A 21,433-nucleotide genomic window follows, 5' to 3' on the forward strand; every position below is an offset into this window, starting at 1 on the left:
TTACTATTTTTGGGCAAAAATCAGGCACTCCCTCAACAGGGAACATTACAATTGGTATTAGAGCATTGTTCTTGTCAGCTCGTGGGACGAAAGATAGTTGATGCAACTAAGCCAAAGAGCTCAAAGGGCATTGGAAAGGGAAAGGAGACGACTTGCAACAAATAATAACTCTACTCAAAGAAAGAAAATGGGTGAACAGTTGGGAGATGAATTGAGAGCTGAGTTATCAGGTTCGGCACTTAGGTAGACCATTTCCGGACCAAGTCCACCTTGGGTTCGGGTTCGCACCTGGTTCGGGTGGGGTTCGTTGTTTGCTGGGATTTTTTCGTTCGGATCTTTCATTCGATAATATAATGAATAAAAACTTATATATAGGTTGGTTAAAGTTTTTTAGTTAATTCATTGATTATTATAATATAATATAATATAATATAATATAATATAATATAATATAATATTATATAATTGATATTACCCGAACCCACAAACCGGATTTGCATCCCAGAACCCGAGCCTGAACCCGAACTGGTAACTTAGATTGAGAGCCTTCATGGAACACAATGAGAGGACAACTCAAGCACTCCTCCAAACCCTACAAAATATGAATAATCTAATCAACACCCTTAGGCCCAACCAAACAAATGGAAGGGATGTAAACACTAATCACTCGGAAAATTACAACATAACATCAATGGGATCAACCCCTAGATTAACAAGACCATCATTTCTACCTAGGGAGGACATCATTTCTACCTAGGGAGGAACCAACAATGGAGGAAGAAGAAAACAATTCACCCATTAATAATGTTGACGAAATTGCTAAAGCCTACTTAAGGTTGGACCCCAAAGTTAGGAGAAATATTTCCTTTAGGAAATATTGTGATGCTAGAACACGAAATGCCCCTAGAAGGGAAATAAGAGAACCTAACAGAAATTTACAATAAATGGTGAGTAAAATGACTCTCCCCAACTTTGATGGATCGGGAAGGGTCAGGGTATGTTCGTGGGTCCAAAAGATGGATACCTATCTTCCCCTTAGTCCTATGATGGAAGAGGATGCTATCAAATTTGCCATTCTACATTTGGAAGGAATGGCCCACGATTGGTGGCATCGTGGCCTTATTACCCAAGGAAACCTAAATGTAACAACCTATGACAAATTCACTCAAAGGCTTATTAAAAGATTTGATCATAAACATCTTGAAAGATACTTAAAAGAACTAAGGGGGGTTTCCAAAAGTAGACTTACATACCTATTTATTGAAGGGTTAAAGGAATCAATCCTGGGTTTGGTAAGTGCTCTTGATCCTATGACACTCGAAGATACAATTCAAAATGCGTCAGTGTTTGAAGTCATCATCAAAAGGCAAACCTTACACAAAGAATCTAACCTCAAACATGCATATCAAACCCTACTATAAGAAAAATGGGCATCAAAAACATTTCCTCCCAGAAATGATCGAGAAGAGCTTTGAAGAAAAAAATTATATTTCCAGTGTAAGGAGAAATGGGAGCATGGACATAAATGTGACCGAGAAGAGCTTCAGTGGAGAAAATTATGTTTCCAAAAAAGGAGAAGTGGGAACCTAGACATAATTGTGGGAAAAAAGGCCCGGTATGCAACATAGAGGCATTATCTGAAGAAGAAGTATGGGGAGAATAAAGGGAAAACCCAAGCAAAAGAAGAAGGTGCGACGTGGAAGGCTATGGAACCTTAGCTGCAATCTCAAAAGCATATAAGTACCACTGCTTTCGAATTCATAGTGTTCTAAAGGGACAAAAGGTAACCGCCCTTGTGGATAGTGGGGAACACACAACTTTATTGATGAAGGTTTGGTTACAAGAATGAATTTGGAAACAATAGATTTTGTGGAATTTAAGGTAGCCATGGCTGATTGGCTCACTACCTCGTGTACAAGAAAAATTCCACAACTAAGCATCAGCTTGGGAAGACACCCAATCAAATAAGACTTCTACGTTGTAAACATGGGGGACACCGATATAATTTTGGGCATCCAATGGTTGTGCTCTTTAGGATGTTTCTACTTGGACTTCCAAAAAATGGAACTTTGCTTTCAACATAACGGACAAGGTCCTTTTACATGGACTATTTGACGGATCCCCAAGAGCAATTTCGTCCAAAAGGATGAAAATAACCTTTAGACATGGATAGGTGAAATGGGCTGCTCAATGCATGATACTTGACAAGTCTTCCTCCAAAGGCAAAGCCATAAACATTGACATCTAAACCATCTTGAAGAAACACAAAAAGGTATTTGGCAACATCTCATCGGGACTTCCTTCGAAAAGAGGTTTCGAACACACCATAGAACTTGAAGGAGGAGCTAAACTTGTTATCACTACACCTTGTAGGTACCCCTGGAAACTAAAGAAGAAAAATACGAAATAATTAAGGAGCTTCTTGAAATGGGACACATTCAACCTAGTTCTAATCCTTTTGCCTCCTTCGTGGTACTAGTTAAAAAGAAGGATGGCACTATGAGGATGTGCATAGTTTATAGAGCTTTGAACAAGAAGACTATAAAAAACCGTTGTACTATTCATAGAGTCGATTTACTAATTATTAAACTTCATGGAGCAAAATACTTTTCTAAGATTGACTTACGATCTGGCTACCACCAAATTAGAAAGAGGAAAGAAGATATCCCTAAGACCGCCTTTAGATGTCGCTATGGACACTTTAAATTCTTGGTCCTACCCTTTGGGTTAACCAATGCCCCTGCAACATTCCAATCATGCATGAATCACTTATTTAGGAAACAACTCACTCTATCTAGCTCATGTGAGATTTCTATCAAATCTCGTTGAGCATATGTCGCTATGGACACTTTGAATTCTTGGTCCTACCCTTTGGTTTAACCAATGCCTCTGCAACATTCCAATCATGCATGAATCACTTATTTATGAAACAACTAAGGAAGTTTCTATTGGTATTCTTTGATAAAATTTTGATTTACAGTATAACATGGGAAGAACACCTTAAGTGTATCAATGAAGTCCTAGGATCTCTTGAACAAGAGCAACTATATGCTAAAGTCTCCAAGTGTGAATTTGGGTTAGAAGAACTCCTATAATTAGGACATAAAATCAATGCACAAGGGTTAAGTGTGGATGAGGAAAAGATAAAAGCCATAAGGGAATGGCTGAAACCAAGAACCCAAACCCATCTAAGGGGATTCTTGAGTTTATGCAGCTACTACTAAAGGTTTGTCAAGGGTTTTTTTAAACGGACCACACAAAATGGAATAGTGTGTAATGAAGAACCTTTTTTTGTATTTGAAGGGTAAAAGGCTCCTTTCTGAGAGTGGAAAACTGATAATATTCCCTTATGCTGAAAATTAAATCACACCCAGAACTACTAGGATTTCGTCGAGTGTGCAATACAAATAAACTTTAAGTAATCCTATCTTTTTGTTCTCAGGTTATGGCACAAGGCTATTTAACATATCTCCATAAGACGAGATTTTATGTTTTTTGTCTAATATAGAAAACAAAAGAATTAGTGAATGCTTAATCTTATAATCTAAAGTCAAACTAAAAAACGTAAGTACATCACAGATGGAACTGAATGAAAGACTCTCAGTTTGGTAAATTGAACTAAGGAATTGCATACAAGCCAAGTGTAAGTACAACACACATTATATTGAACTAAAGATGCACACAGTTTGGTAAATTAAACCAAGGAATTGCATACAAGCCACAATCACTAACTTTTAAGGAAACTTGCAATACAAATCCTGCAAACTCAATAAAGTAATTCGATTTTCCCTGAGCACATATACACAAAATCACACAAGTAAACTTTGAACAATAAGGTTAGGATCAGGTAGGCATAAAATTACCATTAAAATTATAAGTGCCAATAAGACTTATAGCTTTTTGCATGCGACTAATTCAAGATAAATAAAAAACATACTGTGGTTTCTATACTAAAAATAGTTTGCTTGGTGTCAAAGCAAGCTCAAATATAGAATTATCCTCAATTAAAATTAGAACTCTCAAAATGGATTTTTGTAAAAATATAAAGTATCTATGAATAGGCCTCTAGAAGCTCCTCTAAAAATATGACCTTCCCAAAATATGTGATCCATAGTAGATGCAATCAGATATAAAGGCAGTCCAAAAATATAGATTGCTAAAAGTAGCTGCTTTGGAACCCCAACCTGTAGTAGCAACATCTTGCATATCCTCTATCTTCTGAAATTTGCCAATGAAACACTGGACCTATGATCTATCAGGCAGTGGCACTGAATCCATCTGAATAACTTGGACATCGAGGGTGAAGGTACTCTCTGTAATCAATGTGTCTGAATTGCCCATCTCTTCCTCTCCTTTGTGGACATTTTTGACAATGGTGGACAATTTATCCATATTTAAAATAAAAAATGTGTTTAGATCCTCCTAGTGTCTCCTTTACCCATGTCTGAACTTCAGTTTGTACTTTATCACATTCAATTCATCCTCATTGACAAAGGTGCATGAGAGAGATGCCACCAGAGAAGCAGCTTGCTGTCTCATTTCATCCAACTTACCCTTATGGTCTTGCTTTGTGAAGAAGTTGGACAAGAAACTTATACTATTTTGGCCAAGTGAATGTTTGATTCTTTCTAGCATGAACATGTTTGTATTTTTCTATGAAGCTCTCCTAGGTGGAAACTCTTCTCATCTTGCCATGCTTTAGTTTAGAAATCTCATGTCTTAGCCAATAAACATACAACTTGTCTGACATATTTGACCATTGTTGGTAGATTTTACTAGTCTACTTCTCCACATTGTTTCCACGTATGACTAGCTGATCCAATAACTTTTTCTGATTTCTGGTGCAAAACTTGGAGCATGGTATTGATCAAGGTTGGAAAACCCAACGAGTACTCATAGTCGTGGGTTTCCAAACCGCATGAGCGATTCGCAGGTTTACTCCATAGGGTGGAGCATAGATTGCAAACTTGGGCACAAAGAGTACTTGATAAGCTGATAAGCCTGGTTTTTTTGACTCAACAAAAACTTGACATTTTAAAAGTACTAAATTTTTTTATATAAAAACACTTTTTTTTTTTTACAAAATTCAATTACAAAATGTATCGAATGAGTCTAAAAGGCCACAAATAGGTGTTTTCTATTAAATTTGATTCTTGAATACATATGGATTACAAAATGGTATCATCATGCAAAGCCGAATAGTGGAATTGGATATAATAGCTAGCTACTAACTAATAACTATTATGAATTCATGATGATTGTTTTTGAAAACCATTATCATAAATTTCATACCTTGGCAACTTAAACATTACAAGTTTTTACATCTTCCTCTTCCTTGCCCTAGTGAAGAAAAATTTGGAGGTAGAGTGCATGGTCCTCATACTCGATTTTGGCTCCCTATTTGGCGTAGAAGATTGTGCATGTGGCTCCACCTTGCTGGGAGATGGCAGTGGCTCCTCCACCATATCGATGTCATCCAATCCTATCTCCCCTGCTTCTGTTGCATCCACATCCTCCTAGCTTGCCTCATGGAATCGACAATCTCATCCTTTGCAAATAAGGAGGCCTCATTATTTTATACGGTCGAGTCATTATAGGGATCGATCTCATCCAAATCAATAAGTTCGTCTGGCTGGCCCTGCACCTTTCTTGTGTGAAGCCAAAAGTTATATTGCACAAAAACAAGATCATTGAGGCGTTATGCTTCTTCATGTGAATGGCATCCAACTTGCACTCACAACCAGAAGCAGTACAAGGTTGAGACAAATTTTGGAGCGCTAGAATTTGCAAATTTGTGGTATTTACACCCCAATCTTCCCACCAAGAAACCTGCAAATAAGATATTCAAGTTTTTTGTAAATAAAAAATATTCTATTGATAATTGTAATTTATAACTTGCTAGATATAATGCTTCACTTTTTCTTACTTGGTGTTTGAGTCTCTCTTCCTTGTATAGCTAATTTCGAAGAAAACAACCTCCCCCTAGCTGCTTTATCAACTCTAAATGATGAGGTCTCACATTTGAACTGTAGGTGTCATCCTCTCAATACATGTGGATAGGCCGTCCTTAACCTCGCCATTAGCATTCGCAAAGCTATCAAAGAAGAACTTGGGGTTGAGATAGTACCCGGTTGCATGAATGGGTTAGTTGAGTTGATTGTTCCACCTATCAATGATCTTCGAGATAGGGGCAAATCTATTTGCATCCCCCATCTAATAGTGTTGGATGGCCTTTTTGGCCCTATCCATTGCCTCATAAATTTATCCCAGTGCATTTTTCTCACCATCCACCAAGCGCAAAAACCCTCACCAATGGCTCGATCACCTACAAAGTACAAAGTAGAAGCAATTTTAAATTACAGCTTACAATGAAACAAAATACTGTAGTTGCAAAATCACATTAAAAAATATTTTGTAATCCTTTCTCCATCAGCCTTCTTTGATTAAGTTAAGTGTACTCATGGTTGACTCACAAACGTCTGCTTCAAGGGAGTCTATAAACTGGTAATACTTTGCAATGTTAGAAAATTAATTTGCAAACCTTGTAGCTCCTGATCACACAAGCTCTTCCTTCTTGGTGTGATCTCTCATCAATTGAAGAACCCATGGGTGATTATATATATATTTTGTTATATCTCTTGCTTCTTCTACTATTGGCCTCACCCAATCAATTTTGCTTTTGTCCTCCAAAAGAAGGTCAAGGCAATGAGCTGCACAAGGGGTCCAAAAAAGTGTTCGATGCCTCTCTTGAAGCAATCTTCCAGCCGCGCCACATATGCCACTGCATTGTCAGTAACAACTTGGACAACAATTTCTATGCCCACCGCTAAAGCAATGTCCTCCAACAAGAAGATCAAATTTTATGCATTCTTTATCTAGTTAGTGCATGATTACATTCTTTATTCATTGTTTTTAATCTTTTGTTCGTTTTTAAGGGTTAGACTAAGTTATTAACTTATTCATTCTTTCTACGAAATTTCACCCAATTTAGCAACAAGCACCCTTAAATCCCTATGTTAGATTAAGTAGTTAAGTTATTAACTAATTAACCAAGCTTTGGATATATGGTGAAAGGGATAATGCAACTTTTCTGTAAAATGTAATGTCCCCTTTTTAGCAATCATCTGGCAATTTGTCATTAGCCCTTTTTGTTTTGGTCCCGGGGGGCTAACCAGGACTTTTCAGGGATCATTGATGGATTTGGCCTTGGTAATTTCAGTTGTAGGCCAATCGGAGGTGATTTGTCAGGTTTTCCAGGAACTTACTATTAATAGTAAGTCAGTTTGGGCACAGTGTCGGGTAAATTTTGGAACGATTTTGGTTGACTTCATTTTGGTACATTTATTCATTCGCCTGGATTGCATTTTTAAAAAAGGAATTAATTATTCAGGCAAAAATCAAAAGTTTCTAAAGTTAAATTTAATTATTTAACTTAAGGGATCATTTAATGCTGAAGCTAATGTTTAAAAAAGAAATATTAAAAGTACCCCTTCTTTGTGGAGACATAAGGGGATAATATTATTTTATTCTACTTTTCATTTATCCCACATTGATAGTGCTTTGGGATGTGTGCCAAAAAGAAGTAATAAATATGGGCATTTAATGAGGATTGAGACATCTTGGAAATTGGTATCCTTGGAATTTGGTGAATTTCTGGAATTCAGTTCTGGATATTTGGCTTTTGGGGATGAAATCCCTCATTGGCAACATTTTTCACGTTTGTGAAAGACCAAATCTGGGAAATCTTCAAACTTAATTAGGAATGGCTGCTATAAAGATGGCAAGAAAGGACCTGATGAGGGGAATCTTGTGGACAACTTCTGTAGGGCTTTCGATTGGTTAATAAGTTAATAACTTAATTACTTAATCTAACATAGTGTTTTCAGGGTGTTAGTTCGATTGGGTGAAATTTGGTAGACAACTAAATGCCATTGATCTTGTGACAACCTTGTAGTTGGTCAGTCAGATGATCAAGGATCTAGGTACTACATAGTACATATAAAAGAAATGCTTATGATGCAGTGCACGATTTATCTTCAATCACTATGGTATCTGCAGCTTATGAGGTAGACAATAGTTCAACAACAAGATCAATAATGAGCATGCTAGGTATTGAGAGAAGGGAAACTGAAAATAACCATTTATTGCACAATCTGCAATAATGTGTGGATTATATTGCTTCTGCTTTTTCCATTCCCTTGCCTGTCACACATGTATCTGATATTTCTGATTCTGATGAGGGTGGGAAAGAGGAAGATGGGTCTGTAGTAACAATTATAATGAACTAAGGTACTATCCTATGAATAGTGTGATTTAATTTCTATGATTCTTTTAGCCCATATGTAACGATAAAACTTAGCATGAAATTTGAAGGTTTCTCAATTATGGTTGAAATTTCACAATTTATGGCAGCCCTTTTCATTGAAGTTGCATGCTTAAATGGACATCTGGGATCCTCTAGATTTGATGATAAGAAAAATTGGAAGTGTGAAATCTTAATTGTGATGATACGGTAGTATTAATGTTTTAAAAAGTATAATGGAATGAGTTACATTCTGAAGAATGATGAAATGGATGGCTATGTTGCTTTCATGTTACTTTTAACACCGAATCATTAGCAGGTGAGGCATATATTATCTGCATGTTTGCTGTGATATTTTTGCATATTGAAATGATGCTGGTTGTATGAGGAGTGCTCAATGCAAAAGTCTTCTGCTCTGCACTTGATGGCTGTTTTTGCTAGCTGCATAAAGTATGTGGGAATGATTACGAGAGAAGAAGTGGTCTTTACTTTTTGAATAACTGTATTTGGAGACCACATTTTTTATCTGCATCTCCTATATAATAAATGCAAAGTAAGAAAATTGAAGTAAGTGGCTGTTATTGAAAAGCCTGGAAGTTTGCTGACTTTTGCTAAAGGTCAATGACAAGGTGATGCCACATGTTAATGATTTGTCACGAACAATTAGAAGCTGGATTGTAATGAGTCAAGGACTATTGGTGACAAGGGTCCTACATATATGGTAAATTATTATTAACAACTTTTGTTGTTTGCTTTCTATCTACACAATCTTCTGTATGGTTGATGAGCATTTCAGGAATATTTGACTTGATAAAATGCTTAATTTTCCGTATCAGTGACTATGTTTTTGACTCTTTTTTTCGGCTTTAGGGTCCCCATCCCCAGTCATTTTCAGCCAAAAATATGACAATTAAGTTAGTCTTTCTAAGTAATTACTATGGTGCATTTTGTTAATATATTTATAATGCCTATATTTGATGGGATATATGTTTGTTCTGGGCAAAATATGAACGAAAATTTTCAATTTTCTTTTTTAACTTGGCTCCTTGCTTCAGGTTTTAAAAGATTCCCAAGAAGGAAAAGAATTTGTGAATGAAGAAATTGAAGATATGAAAGAGAGTGTGGAAATGGATACAAATGGCTTTGAAGAGTTCATGGGAGATATGGTAAATATTTTTAAAATTTAGTATGTTGTTCTTGGAACTTTCATGAGGTTTTTCAGTCACACTATTGACATCTTTTTCTTTTTCTTTATATAAACTATTGTCACTTATGTCTTCTGTCATATTGCTGTTTTCTATTGTGGCTTTGTAGTTGGTTTGGAAATATTTATGAATTTACAGTAGCAAATGAGGAGTTTTTAAAACCTTAAAGCCTCAACTGGTATCGAAGAATTCAATTTTGTTTCTCCATTTTATTTTATTTAAGTACTAACAGCTTATTTATCTAACTCGATCATTATGTTGGATTTTGTGATTTATTGCCTAGACAGATTTGATTTGTTATTTACATTTTATATTTAGCTTCTATATTTTCTTCCATTTTGGTTTAACATAAACTATAGCTTGTAATGTGATACAATAAGGGAAAAGGTGTTTTTGTTATAGATTTACTGGAGAGAGAGAGGATGAGTTGAAGAATATAAATTGGAAGCATTTTAGAAGAGGATAAACGTAGGGTATAGGATAGTATTGTAAATAATGTGAAGTGAAGGACACCGTGTTGCATGATCTTCTGATCTACAAAAACCACATGCTTTGAGATGCTAGTTTATTTTTTTATATGGTTCTAAATTTCTAATGGATCAAACATATTGAGAGATGGTTGTGGCCAGCTCAATGTCTATGCCGCTTCACCTTGCAGTTTCTCAAGATTTGTTTTATTTGTTATTTTGTGCCCAAGTAGATAACATATTGACACTGTAGTCACCCAGAGATTCATACGTGGACCCTTCATACCCACTGCCCATCTTGGTAACACTTTTCCATCTTGGAGATGTGATGTCTCAAATGAAACAGGGACTTGAGCTGACTTCCCCCAAAACATCTATTAAAAACAGTGAACCTTCTATAAAAGATTCTTAAATGTCATAATATTCTGTTTTTCTTTCTGATAATAATTGTTTAGATAGAGATGCTTGGAAATTTAATGCCATATTTTGCAGTAAATATTTTATAATCCAATTCCAAAGTGTTAGTAGTAAGAAGAGAAAATAATAAGACATTAAGGTATTTGTATATAGAAATTTTATCAATTGATTGAAGTGTGAAGGAGCAGTACTCCATGTTGTAGCAGCTTGTAATAACTAAACTGTAGTGTTTCCTGATTTGTGTGCACTTTCTTTATATAACAAGATATAGGATAAGGAACTCTCTATTGTTACCAATTTATGCGAAAAGGTTCTTATAGATGATATGTCAATTGTCCATTCGTTTATGATTTTCCTCTTACCATTGATGTTATATGTAAAGCAAGCTTGTCAAAAGTCCGGTATGGGTACAGGAGATTGGTACTGGTACCGACATGTATTTTTGAAAAATAGGAGATTGGGTGCATTGAGATGTCATTTTTTAAATATAATTTAATAATTTGTAAAATTGTTGCATTAAAACTGAAAACATCATGACATCGAATTTTCAAAACAAGAACATTGGTAAAGTTTAACATTAATGTTGGAGTTTAAACACACAAATGTCAAAGAGTTCATACTGCATATTGAAATTCAAAAATGTCGAATTGTTCTTTTTTTCTCCATCAAGTCTCCAGTACGGGGAAACACATCCTAGTACCTGAGATGTGTCCTAGGGGGTCAGAGATACAGCTTCGTGGAACCTAGATGTAAAGTAGAACCGTTCCATAAAAACATTAAATAATTATATTGAATAATTGCAGATAAGATCTCCAAATTGATGGACTAGAGTTATGTTTGCATGAATAGAGCTGAAGATTGATCATTGAACACTCCAAGCTAGCTGTTGTGGCCGCCTTATGCATTTTTAAGTTTTTTCATTTGTTGTCAAGGAGATCGTAGAGGAAGATTTCTTCAAAAGAGGTAGGTTTTTTGAAGTTTTTGGTGTTTTTCCCTACTTTTTTTACAAATGAACTCTCTTATTTTATTTTTAAGTTTTCGGTTTGTTTTCATTCTTGTAGGTATCTATAAACATGGTTATTTTATTAAAATGAATTAATTATCAAGTTGTTTTTATATATTTTTGTGTAAAAATTTCATTTGTTTCAATTCTTTAAATGTGTTGTTTATTGAACTTGTTGTCTTAGGTATTACAATGGCAACCCTACTTGTAAACAGACCCAAACTCTCCCCTTAGGAAATATGTTGAAATGGTACAACAGATTTTAGGTGGTGGAGGTTATGATTGGATTTATGGTCATTGTAAAATTAGATATATGAGCTCATACAGTCGAGTGAAAGGCCATTTTTGCAATATCCTTGGACTAGACATCAAATTGTAAAGGCCTTCTAGATGCACAAGTCTTGGCTTATATTTAAGAGCAAGAAAAAGCAGACCAAGCATTAGGCTGTGAATCAAATCATCCTTTGGTAAAGAAAGGATCTAGAGGGATGAAGCCCTCCCTACACCTCCTCCTTATTTTGAACCTACAGATAGCCATCCACTCTGTCCTTACCTAAAGAATAACCTGTGACCTCGACACATAAGAGATCAAAGGGACCGTTCAAGATGGTATTTCAAAATGAGTCTAGAGTGATTGGTGATCAAGACATAGTGAGATGTGACGAGATGTGACATGGTGAAATCAATTAATGAGGCTTCAAAAGGGTACAATGGCCTAGGTTTTGAAAAATTGTGTACCACCTTATTGGATAAAGAGTCGAAATTTGTAGAGGACTCCTTGGAGCCAATAAGGGATTCATGGATCAAAATAGGGGTGTCCATCGTTCAAAATGGATGGAAAGATGCAAAAAATAACCCACTGACCAATGTTATTGTAGTGCCCCCTAGAGAGGCAATGGTTTTGAGCGTAGTGGAACATTCAGGAGAAAAATTAAGTATCAAACACCCAACAGCAATCCTGATCTGCAGAATGAAAGGAGCAAAGAGTTCATCTAGAACCAAAACATACATCAAAGCAAAGGAAACTTAATAGGAATCAATCAAATTCGACAAAGTGTATAATAAAACTGATGGAAAGGTCCCAAACCAACAAGTTGAATCTTTCAACAGTGCAAATCCTTTTGCTATTTTGTTTGATTATATATATGAGAATATGAATGTAGACATACTCACAAGAATGGAGATAGAAAATGTATTATCATAGGCAATTTCCCAACTCCCAAGGATCTAGTAGAATTCAGCCCCATTGTGTGTACTGCAAAGTCTGCAGCAAGGAATTGAAAGAACATCTGGAAGAATATAGGGAATCCTCTTGACTACAGAATTCGTTCCTATGACTATGCAATTTGGTAACTGAAAATCCCCATCCAAAAGAAGAGGAAACCCATAAAGTTAAGTTCAGCAGAAACAGCAGTCAAATTGGGTAAATATGGTTCTGGTCCAGGTGTGGGTCCATCCTAGTGGGTAAATCTTTGATTTTAATATCTGTTTTTAATGTGGTGTTTGAAGCGCAGCCAGAAAGATCCAGAAGACTCGGAACCCTTTTTCTGTGGCTTCATTTTCATGAGTGAGCCAAAGCGATTGAAACTGCACTTGGATGTCATGATGTCTATGATGACTTTTTTACTGTATCTGCTATGTTTTTAATACCCACATACTCAGAAACTTGATTACCTAAATACCAAATAAATAATTATAGATGGACAATTCAAAGTTGTTTTAAAACTAAGTTACCGGTTCGGGTTCAGGCACCGGTTCGTGTTCAAAGAACCCGGTACGCTGGTACGGCAAAATTTTGAAAAGGGGTTTGGGTTCGTTAGTACAAAAACATGTAAATTATATATATATGCAGCCTGTAAGCATGAATTAAGATTAGCATGTCACATAGCATCATATAAACAACAAAACCAACATAAACTTGTAATCATAGCATCATGATCATACCATAACAGCATCATATACATCAAGTTTAATATCAAAATGATAAAATATTCAAGTATCATTGTTTCAACTTTCAACAATTTAAAGTTTGATCATTAAATGGATTCTCTAATGGGGGTTTGGGGCAACGCCCCCAACGGGGTCAAGGGGCAGCGCTCCTTGTGGGGGTCTGGGGGCAGCGCCCCCAGCGGGGTCACTGAACTTGAACTAGTAGCCATTTTGAATAGTTTTCTGTTATAAGGAAAATTAAAACAAATGAAAATTTAACCCTTACAATTCATATAAACATAATTAAAACAAAAAGCAAATTAAAAAAGTTTAAATTTTTTTTTTTTTTTGAAAAATACTTAAAAAACCTGAAAGAAATTCACAAAATACTTACCTATGAATGATAAATCTTCTTTGAGCAAGCTAGTTCCTTCTTCTAGCTCATATGAAATGTGTTTTGACATCTTTGCAATCCTTCCCCATTCGAAAAAAACCATCTTCAAATGACACAATGGAATGATATTTGTTGTTTTTTGCTTTAAAATTGTGAAAATTGATGTTGTTTGTCACTTTCACATTTTAGGTTATTTTGAGGGTTCAAAACGCTTTTCTGTCAAGAGTTAAAAAATGCTGAAAAATGCTAAAAAAACATGGGTTGGGTGTTGGAAGCCACTGGGTGTGACTGGCAAGGCTTGGGCATGTCCTTGCTGCCCTGGATACCCCATGGGTCGTCCTGTACGTATCCACAGGGTACTTGAGTCATCAGAGCCATGCCCCTTGCATGCTGTGTGTAAAATTGAGCCTGCTCCCAAACCTGTTTTTGTCTGGAACAGTATTAGGGGCAAACAAGATGTTTCCAGTATCAACAGCAACAACCTATTTACTATTGAAGATTGCTGAAAATGCAACCACGGAATGAAAGGAAAAAAGCTCTGCTATGGAGAGCTCTCTAACAGCACAGGCTTAAAGCTGCTGCTGTTTTTTTCTTAATATTCAGGATTACTAATGATCTATTGGGTTGCTAGCTATGCTACTTTGATTTTGTATTGTCAGTTGGAGTTTTTAACTTTTTTACTATGATGCCCTTATGAGCTTCTGGTGATATTGCAAACCTCATGGTATAGACTTGGGTTTGGTTTTTCGTACTCACTATACATATCAATATAATACTTTACTCATTTTCTGAAAACAATGACAGATTAGTGGGATTGCAATTTACTCTCACGAGATTTATCAGCATAGTTATCGAATCCTATTGGATTCAAACTATTCATATGTACTAAATTAGCTAGATCTGATCTAGAAATTGTTTTCCTTTTATACGCATTAAAAACTCATCTATGCAAACTTGGGTTCTGGCTGAATTTTTCTGCTTGGCTCCAAAAATAAAAACTTTTTACATATGTTTATAGTATACTATATTTTATATCATGCATATATGCATATATTTAAAAAGGTCGAAGTAAAGGCAGTTTTTAGGTCACCATCAAGTGGGATACATGTATTTGATTGGTAAATACTAAATATCCCTTGCAGGGTGACCTTCGATGTAGATCTCTTCCACAGCCAGTCAGTTGAGTGTGGTATTTAACCCAATTTCAACACTTAATAATGTCTGCTAGGGGCTGCTCTGACTGAACTTTCTGAAATTTTTTTTTGGAATTCTAGATTTGTTCCAATAAAAATACAGGTTGTAAAATATTATATTTTAGTCGATTGTAATTTGTAACCATGAACCAAATGTCGCTTTTGGTAGAACTTTGGCTAGAAGTAGTAGCAGGGTTGAGGTGTATGAGAAGCTATAATTTATGATTTCTGAGGTCCATTAGTATGCTTTATGTTAATTTTTGTTCTTTTTGTGAAGGGTTCTAAGAAAAGAAAAGAAAGTATGAAGAATGATGTTGAAAATGTGGAAGATGCCTTGGCAATGAGTACAAGGGTATCTGAAGAAAAAGTATGAGAAGCTATAATTTATGTTTTCTGAGGTCCATTGTTATTATTTATGTTAATTTTGTTTTTTTTGTGAAGGGTTCTAAGAAAAGAAAAGAAAGTATGAAGAACGCTGTTAAAAATGTGGAAAGTGCCTTGGCAATGAGTACAAGGGTATCTGAAGAAAAAGCTGAAGGAGAAGTGGTATGCACTTCTTTGAACACATTTTCTTTGTTAACTTGTTTGTATCTCATTCAGGATCAAGCTTATGCTTTGAGCTTGTGGTTTATTATGATACCTTCTTTATTAAATGATGACCTTAACAGAGAAGCTTTTTTCTAATAGTCATAGCAATGAAGAGGAATTAGCATTAATGGAACACTAATATCATGTTTGTAGATTTACCATTCTTTTTTTAAATAAGTTCAAATCCATTGAAACAATAGGTAATTTGGTCTTTAAAATGGAATAGACAACAAGCTTAATTGATTTAGGCATATTGCATGTATTGGAAGAAGGGATTCTGGTGTTGAAGCAAAATTTACTTTAAGTATTAAGTATTCAAATAATTTCCAAATATGTGTCTATTTTAAATATATTCTGGTGTTGCAAGTATAATGGGTTTTTTAGATTGCACCTTTAGTGTGTCACTAATTTGCTCAAAACAAACCTTTTTTTGTTAGCATACTTAAGTAAGGCACCCAGCAGCCCCAAAAAAGGAGCATTGAAGTTTGGATTGCTGGAAAGTGGAAACTGTAGGGTTCATCAGATCCATCTAGTTTATGAATGATTTCACAATATATGCAAGAAATTATTCCTCACAAACTGACAAAAATAAAACTCCTCACCATATGTGAATCAACCAACTATATTCACCAAACCGACCCCAATTGCATGAATGAAATCAGCTGCATTCCGAAAATGAAATTCATAATAATCATAAACTATACATATTATCTAGGTTGCCGGTTCGGGTTCGGGCACTGGTTCGGGTTCGAAGAACTGGTACGCTGGTACAGCAAAATTTTGAAAAGGGGTTTGGGTTCGTTAGCACAAAAACAATAGAAAAATTATATATATATATATATATATATATATATATATATATATATATATATATATATATATATATATATATATATATATATATATATATATATATATATATATATAATATAATATAATATATAATAATATATATTATTATATATATTATATTATATTATATTATATAATATTGATAATTATAATATATATAATAATTTATAATATAATATAATATATTAAATATAATAACATATATTATTAACATGTGTATATAATTATAAATCAGTGAATTATGAATTTATAGAAAATCTTTTTAAGTGTAAAATTAATAAACGGAAAGCCAATGAATTATCGAAGGCTTCACTGTTCGTAGCCCTTCCTTCATCGATGGCATTTATCCCTCCATCGACGGCAACTGTATCTCTCCCTCCATTGACATCATCTGCAAACAGGTGTTGGCAACTGTATTCCTCCATCAACGGCAACTGCAAATGGGTGATTTCATCGACGGCAACCTACAAATAGGTGTTTTTGTCGACGGCAACCTGCAAACAAGTGTTTCCATCAACGGCAACTGCAACAGGTGTTTTGACTTTACTGACTGCTATTTCGAACCGAACCAGACACGAACCGAACTCGAACCAGGACCCAACTTGAACGCGGACCAGTATTTGGGCTTTTGAGTGCCGAACCCGGTAACTCAGCATATTATTCATATTGCTAATATACAGCGTCTACAGACATATCCTGGTCCTTACAGAAAATATGAAAAATCACTAACAAACCATTAAAAAGTTCTAGTACTATTCATCAACCACACTGTATAATCTATCTACTATACTGTCCATTAAAACACATGCAGTTCATAAAATATAAAGGAGTGGGAGGGCAAATTTCAGATGTCCTTCCCTACTCCAAGGGATACTTACATTTCTTACAGTCAGCTTCCACACAGGAAGAGAGAAGTTGACTGCCACCACCTCCGAGTCTTCATCACAATAACACATAGGGAAATTGAATTTAGCCTCAAAAGAAATCTTTACCTTTAACCCTTTTGCTAGTTCAGTCATCGCCTTGTGCAGAGGACACCCATTCACGCTCAATCCATGAAAATTTCCTAGATGACATTTGAAAACACTTTCTTAGTCAGGTTCTCAATTCCCTTGATATCATCATGCAGTAAGTACGTACCTGTGGCCAAAGATAGTAGAGTGGTGCAACTCAGGGATTGAGCAACATCAAAGTGATCAAACCTGTTCCTTCTGCATAATTGTTGCTTCGGGTCCAATAGAAATATTGCCATTGCAGCCCTAAACTCTACATTGGGAGTGCCATCCATGGCCTTAACAATTTTCCAGTTTCTCATCATTCACAGCCTTCAATCCATGTTATCAATCTCCCTCTCTGGATATGGAATGAAGCCTTAAATGTTTCCTTAACAGTCACCGGCGCCTTGCATTTCTTATCATCAGAGCCATCCTCGTCACTAGACACAGACACATCACTCTTACAGCTTACTTGTTCCAGCCTTCAAAGCAGAAGCCATATAAGAGAGCACCACATGTTGTGAATGCAGAAGCAAATGAAATAGCCATAGTTTTACAACAAAGCTTAAAAAGCCTCCAATCTAATCATCATACACTAAAACAATAACGCTGCCAGCTCCAAATCTGAAGGATATCACCCTTCAATAACTCCCTGCCCCACTTGGTATGTCACCCGTCCTACCTTCACATGGACACACAATCATCCCATAAGTACCCCATAAGCGAGTGCTTTATTAGGTGCTGAAAACAAACAATAATCTCCAAGTTTTCTTGTTCTTCAGATAAATACTTATCAAGTTGTCTTTCTCATTTTATAATGTTTACCCTATAATTGAAGGGATTATAAGGATTTTGTTAACCATAGTAGGTAGCAGTGAACATCATTACATTGTTTCTCAATTATTATTAATTTTAATTAGAACCATAAGCAAGTTAGGTTTTTATAACTCATAGGTTTGAAGAAAATGATTAGTAATTTAGATTTTGGCTACAATATATTGTGTATTTGGTTCCAATATTCTTTATTGTTATTATTGCCTGGATTTCGTACATAGGATATCTGTGTAGTTGAAGAGTTAAGAAGCTAGAAATATTTGAAAAGAGGAAAAATATAAAATATAGAATATATAATAGTGGGTTTGCAGATGTAAGGGTTGGACAACCCCGCATTCCATTATCTTTGGAGACCACAAACATTCTTGGTGTTGGTTTTACTTATAAGGGCCAGTTCCAACTGGTGTAGCACCGTAACCATAGATGCACTACTCGCCGAAAACTCGGCAAGTTTTTAAAAACTCGTGAGTTTTTGGCTTAGGAGAGTAATTTCACCATTGACTCGCCACAAAGACTCGCCAAGTTTTTGGTGATTTTTTCACAAAGACTCGGCGAGTATCCGGCAAAAGCTCGGTTGCATAAAAAAAAGAGGTCCAAACACATCAAAAAATCATCTAATATCTTTTTTTCAAGTTAGTCTCATTCTCTTCATCAATATATATATATATATATATATATATATATATATAGTATAAGTCACATTTCAATATGTTTCCTTTCTTATACTTTAAGTTATATTTCATGTATATATTGACAAGATGTTTGAGAGTGGTTTCAGATCTCTAGGAGTTATAATGCAAATTCTAGGTTTTAGAAGATGTTCTATATTTTCAGACAGTCAAATTTCAGTAATCAGTAGGCTCCTATCAGCATTCTCTAGCTCTCGCTATTTCACTCACTTTATCTGCCCTGAATTCTATACCTATCTATCTCCCTATCACTCTTCCTCTGTCCCCTCTCTACCACTCTCCCTTCTCTCCCCCAAGATCTAGACCTATCTCTCTACCCCTCTCTCTCTCATCCTTAGACCCCTGCAAGGGGTGCTACCCTCAACCTCATTTTGGCGAGGTGGAGGAGCCACATCGGACTCCTAGGACTAGATCCTCTAGTTCTATCTCTCTTCTAGTTTTCACTAGAGTTGGGAAGAGGATGATGTAAAATGTTTTGATGTAGTATTTACTTTTAGTTTTACAAAAACAATTTGCTATTTCATTTTGTTTGTGTCTATCAGCCATCAGTATTCCACAAGAGGACGCCATTTTGTACCCAATTTGCATTTAAATCAATCAAATATATCTAGAATCATCTTGTTTCTTTTGTGTACTCAGTTATTCACTCATTGGATGCATCTCCTCACTGAATTTTGCAAAAAAAATGTATTTCTAATTAAATTTAAGCAAATTTTTAAGTTGCCGAGTTTTTCTTTCGGGCCTTGGCGAGTTTTTGTTATTGGCGAGTAGTTCGACTATGACCGTAACTACCATTGAACATATCAACAGATAGTTGTGACCTATTCCTTTGAATCTGTCACTTGCTTTTGGTGCACTTCAACCATTATTTTTCATTCTATTCTTGATAATGGTAAATAATTGCATGGTGTACAGAGACTGCAAGTTTGTTTCTGTCATGTTGATGTCATTCATCTGTATTGTGTGCATCTTATACTTTAGTCTTACTAGTACCTATGTCATTCACCTGTCTTTTGTGTGTTTATCAGAAACTGCATTCTGACTAGTACCAAATATGAATTTTTAACATTTAGACAGAATATTTTCTCGCTTCTACCTTTTCATCATCTAATGCACATGCTAGAGCTAACCATATTAGTTATCATCAAACAACAATGTAATGCTTGAATATTTGAGTATGTATGTTTTTATTACAACTGGTTTTGATTGATACAATAACAACTCACATGCTTGAATATTAGATTATGTATGTTGTTATTTTAACTGGTTTTGATTGATAGAATAACAACTCACGTGGACTATAATTTTTATGCTAGAAGAAGTTTTGAAAATTTGTTGGTGTTTGAACTAGCATGAAATCTTGTGCTATTTGATTCCAAGATTATTTCACTGGACGTGAAGGCTTGTAAAAGTTTTGAGCTTATTTATAGCATCAATGTAATGTCCCATTCCGGACCAAGATTAGTTCCCATGAGCATTATCCACTAAGATCATTCAAATTCGTGGAGTCTCCCATGGAGACGAATTTGTAAGTAAGATTCACTGCATCAATCGTAAAGGGAGAAGATCAAATCATGTGTGAAGGTCATTATTAACTGAGTAAGAGAGACAAAGGGCACATCCATATCAAGAAGATCAATCACCTGTGCAAGACAAAAGATGATTGCAAGCAGCAATTGACGATCTCATAAAGATAATCATAGTCAAATGATACGCCATTCTGGAATACGTAGAGCAGCCTCATGCATCCGATAACAATCTTACTTAAAGACGTATTATTCACTTAGCATCTATTATATTAATTATGAAAGGAGACGATATGAGTAGGATGGAAGACTTAGTCAATCGTATTATCGCCGAGGAAGATCAATCACATATGCAGATTCAAGAATATTGAGTAGAGCAAGACTTGTTCAAAATTAAGCGATATCGGTTTGAGGGAGTAGATGATGATTGATTAAACCATTGAGAATGATAACAGACATATAACCAATGATTAACAACCCTTAATCATGATGTCAATAATAATCAAGTATACCTAATTAATGATTAGAGAGGACATATGAATAATTGATATTAGGGACAGTGATTATAATGTTATCAATTTGGTAATTAAAAGGGGTGAAGTATGGTAACAAAGGCGGCAATTACAAGAACCATTATTATGTCTTAAGATAGCAGCGATTATGCCAAACCAATGGTCATGAAGAAATTCGATTAGAAGAGAGGTGTCGTATCAAATTCCAAAGGATGCCATCCTTTCGGTTTAGGAGATATAAGGACAAATTCAAACACATTCAATCAGCCATGGATTCAGGGGATCTTTTACTCTTTTATCCATTGTGGATTCACTCTTCTAAGGGCAGTGGCCTTTGGCCTTTGATTGCATAAGGAACACAGCCGTAAAACAGAGACAACACCATCTTAAGCTGCAAGTACGTAAGTCTACATCAGGAGCAGCAAAGAATCACCATAAAACGACACCAATACCTATAACCTGCATATGTTTCCAGTGGAGCCAAGGAGGATCATTGCATAAGCCACATAGACATATCAAAGAGGGCA

The 21,433-nt window shown here is 35.4% G+C and overlaps 1 protein-coding gene across 16 annotated transcripts in view; it reads left to right on the forward strand.

The window, feature by feature from the left end:
- LOC131034292 (nucleolin 2) overlaps positions 1-21,433 on the forward strand; it is a 158,855-nt gene that overhangs the window by 16,962 nt on the left and 120,460 nt on the right. For 14 of the 16 annotated variants that reach the window (XM_059218251.1, XM_059218241.1, XM_059218245.1 and 11 more), the window contains exons 7-9: positions 9,358-9,468; positions 15,188-15,277; positions 15,352-15,456. In XM_059218251.1, coding sequence (XP_059074234.1) covers positions 9,358-9,468; positions 15,188-15,277; positions 15,352-15,456 — 306 coding nt within the window. The remainder of the gene's footprint in view (positions 1-9,357; positions 9,469-15,187; positions 15,278-15,351; positions 15,457-21,433) is intronic. The other 2 variants (XM_059218244.1, XM_059218246.1) reach the window with 1 other exon arrangement.

Source organism: Cryptomeria japonica, chromosome 3 (genome assembly GCF_030272615.1).
Source record: "Cryptomeria japonica chromosome 3, Sugi_1.0, whole genome shotgun sequence".
Taxonomy (NCBI): domain Eukaryota; kingdom Viridiplantae; phylum Streptophyta; class Pinopsida; order Cupressales; family Cupressaceae; genus Cryptomeria; species Cryptomeria japonica.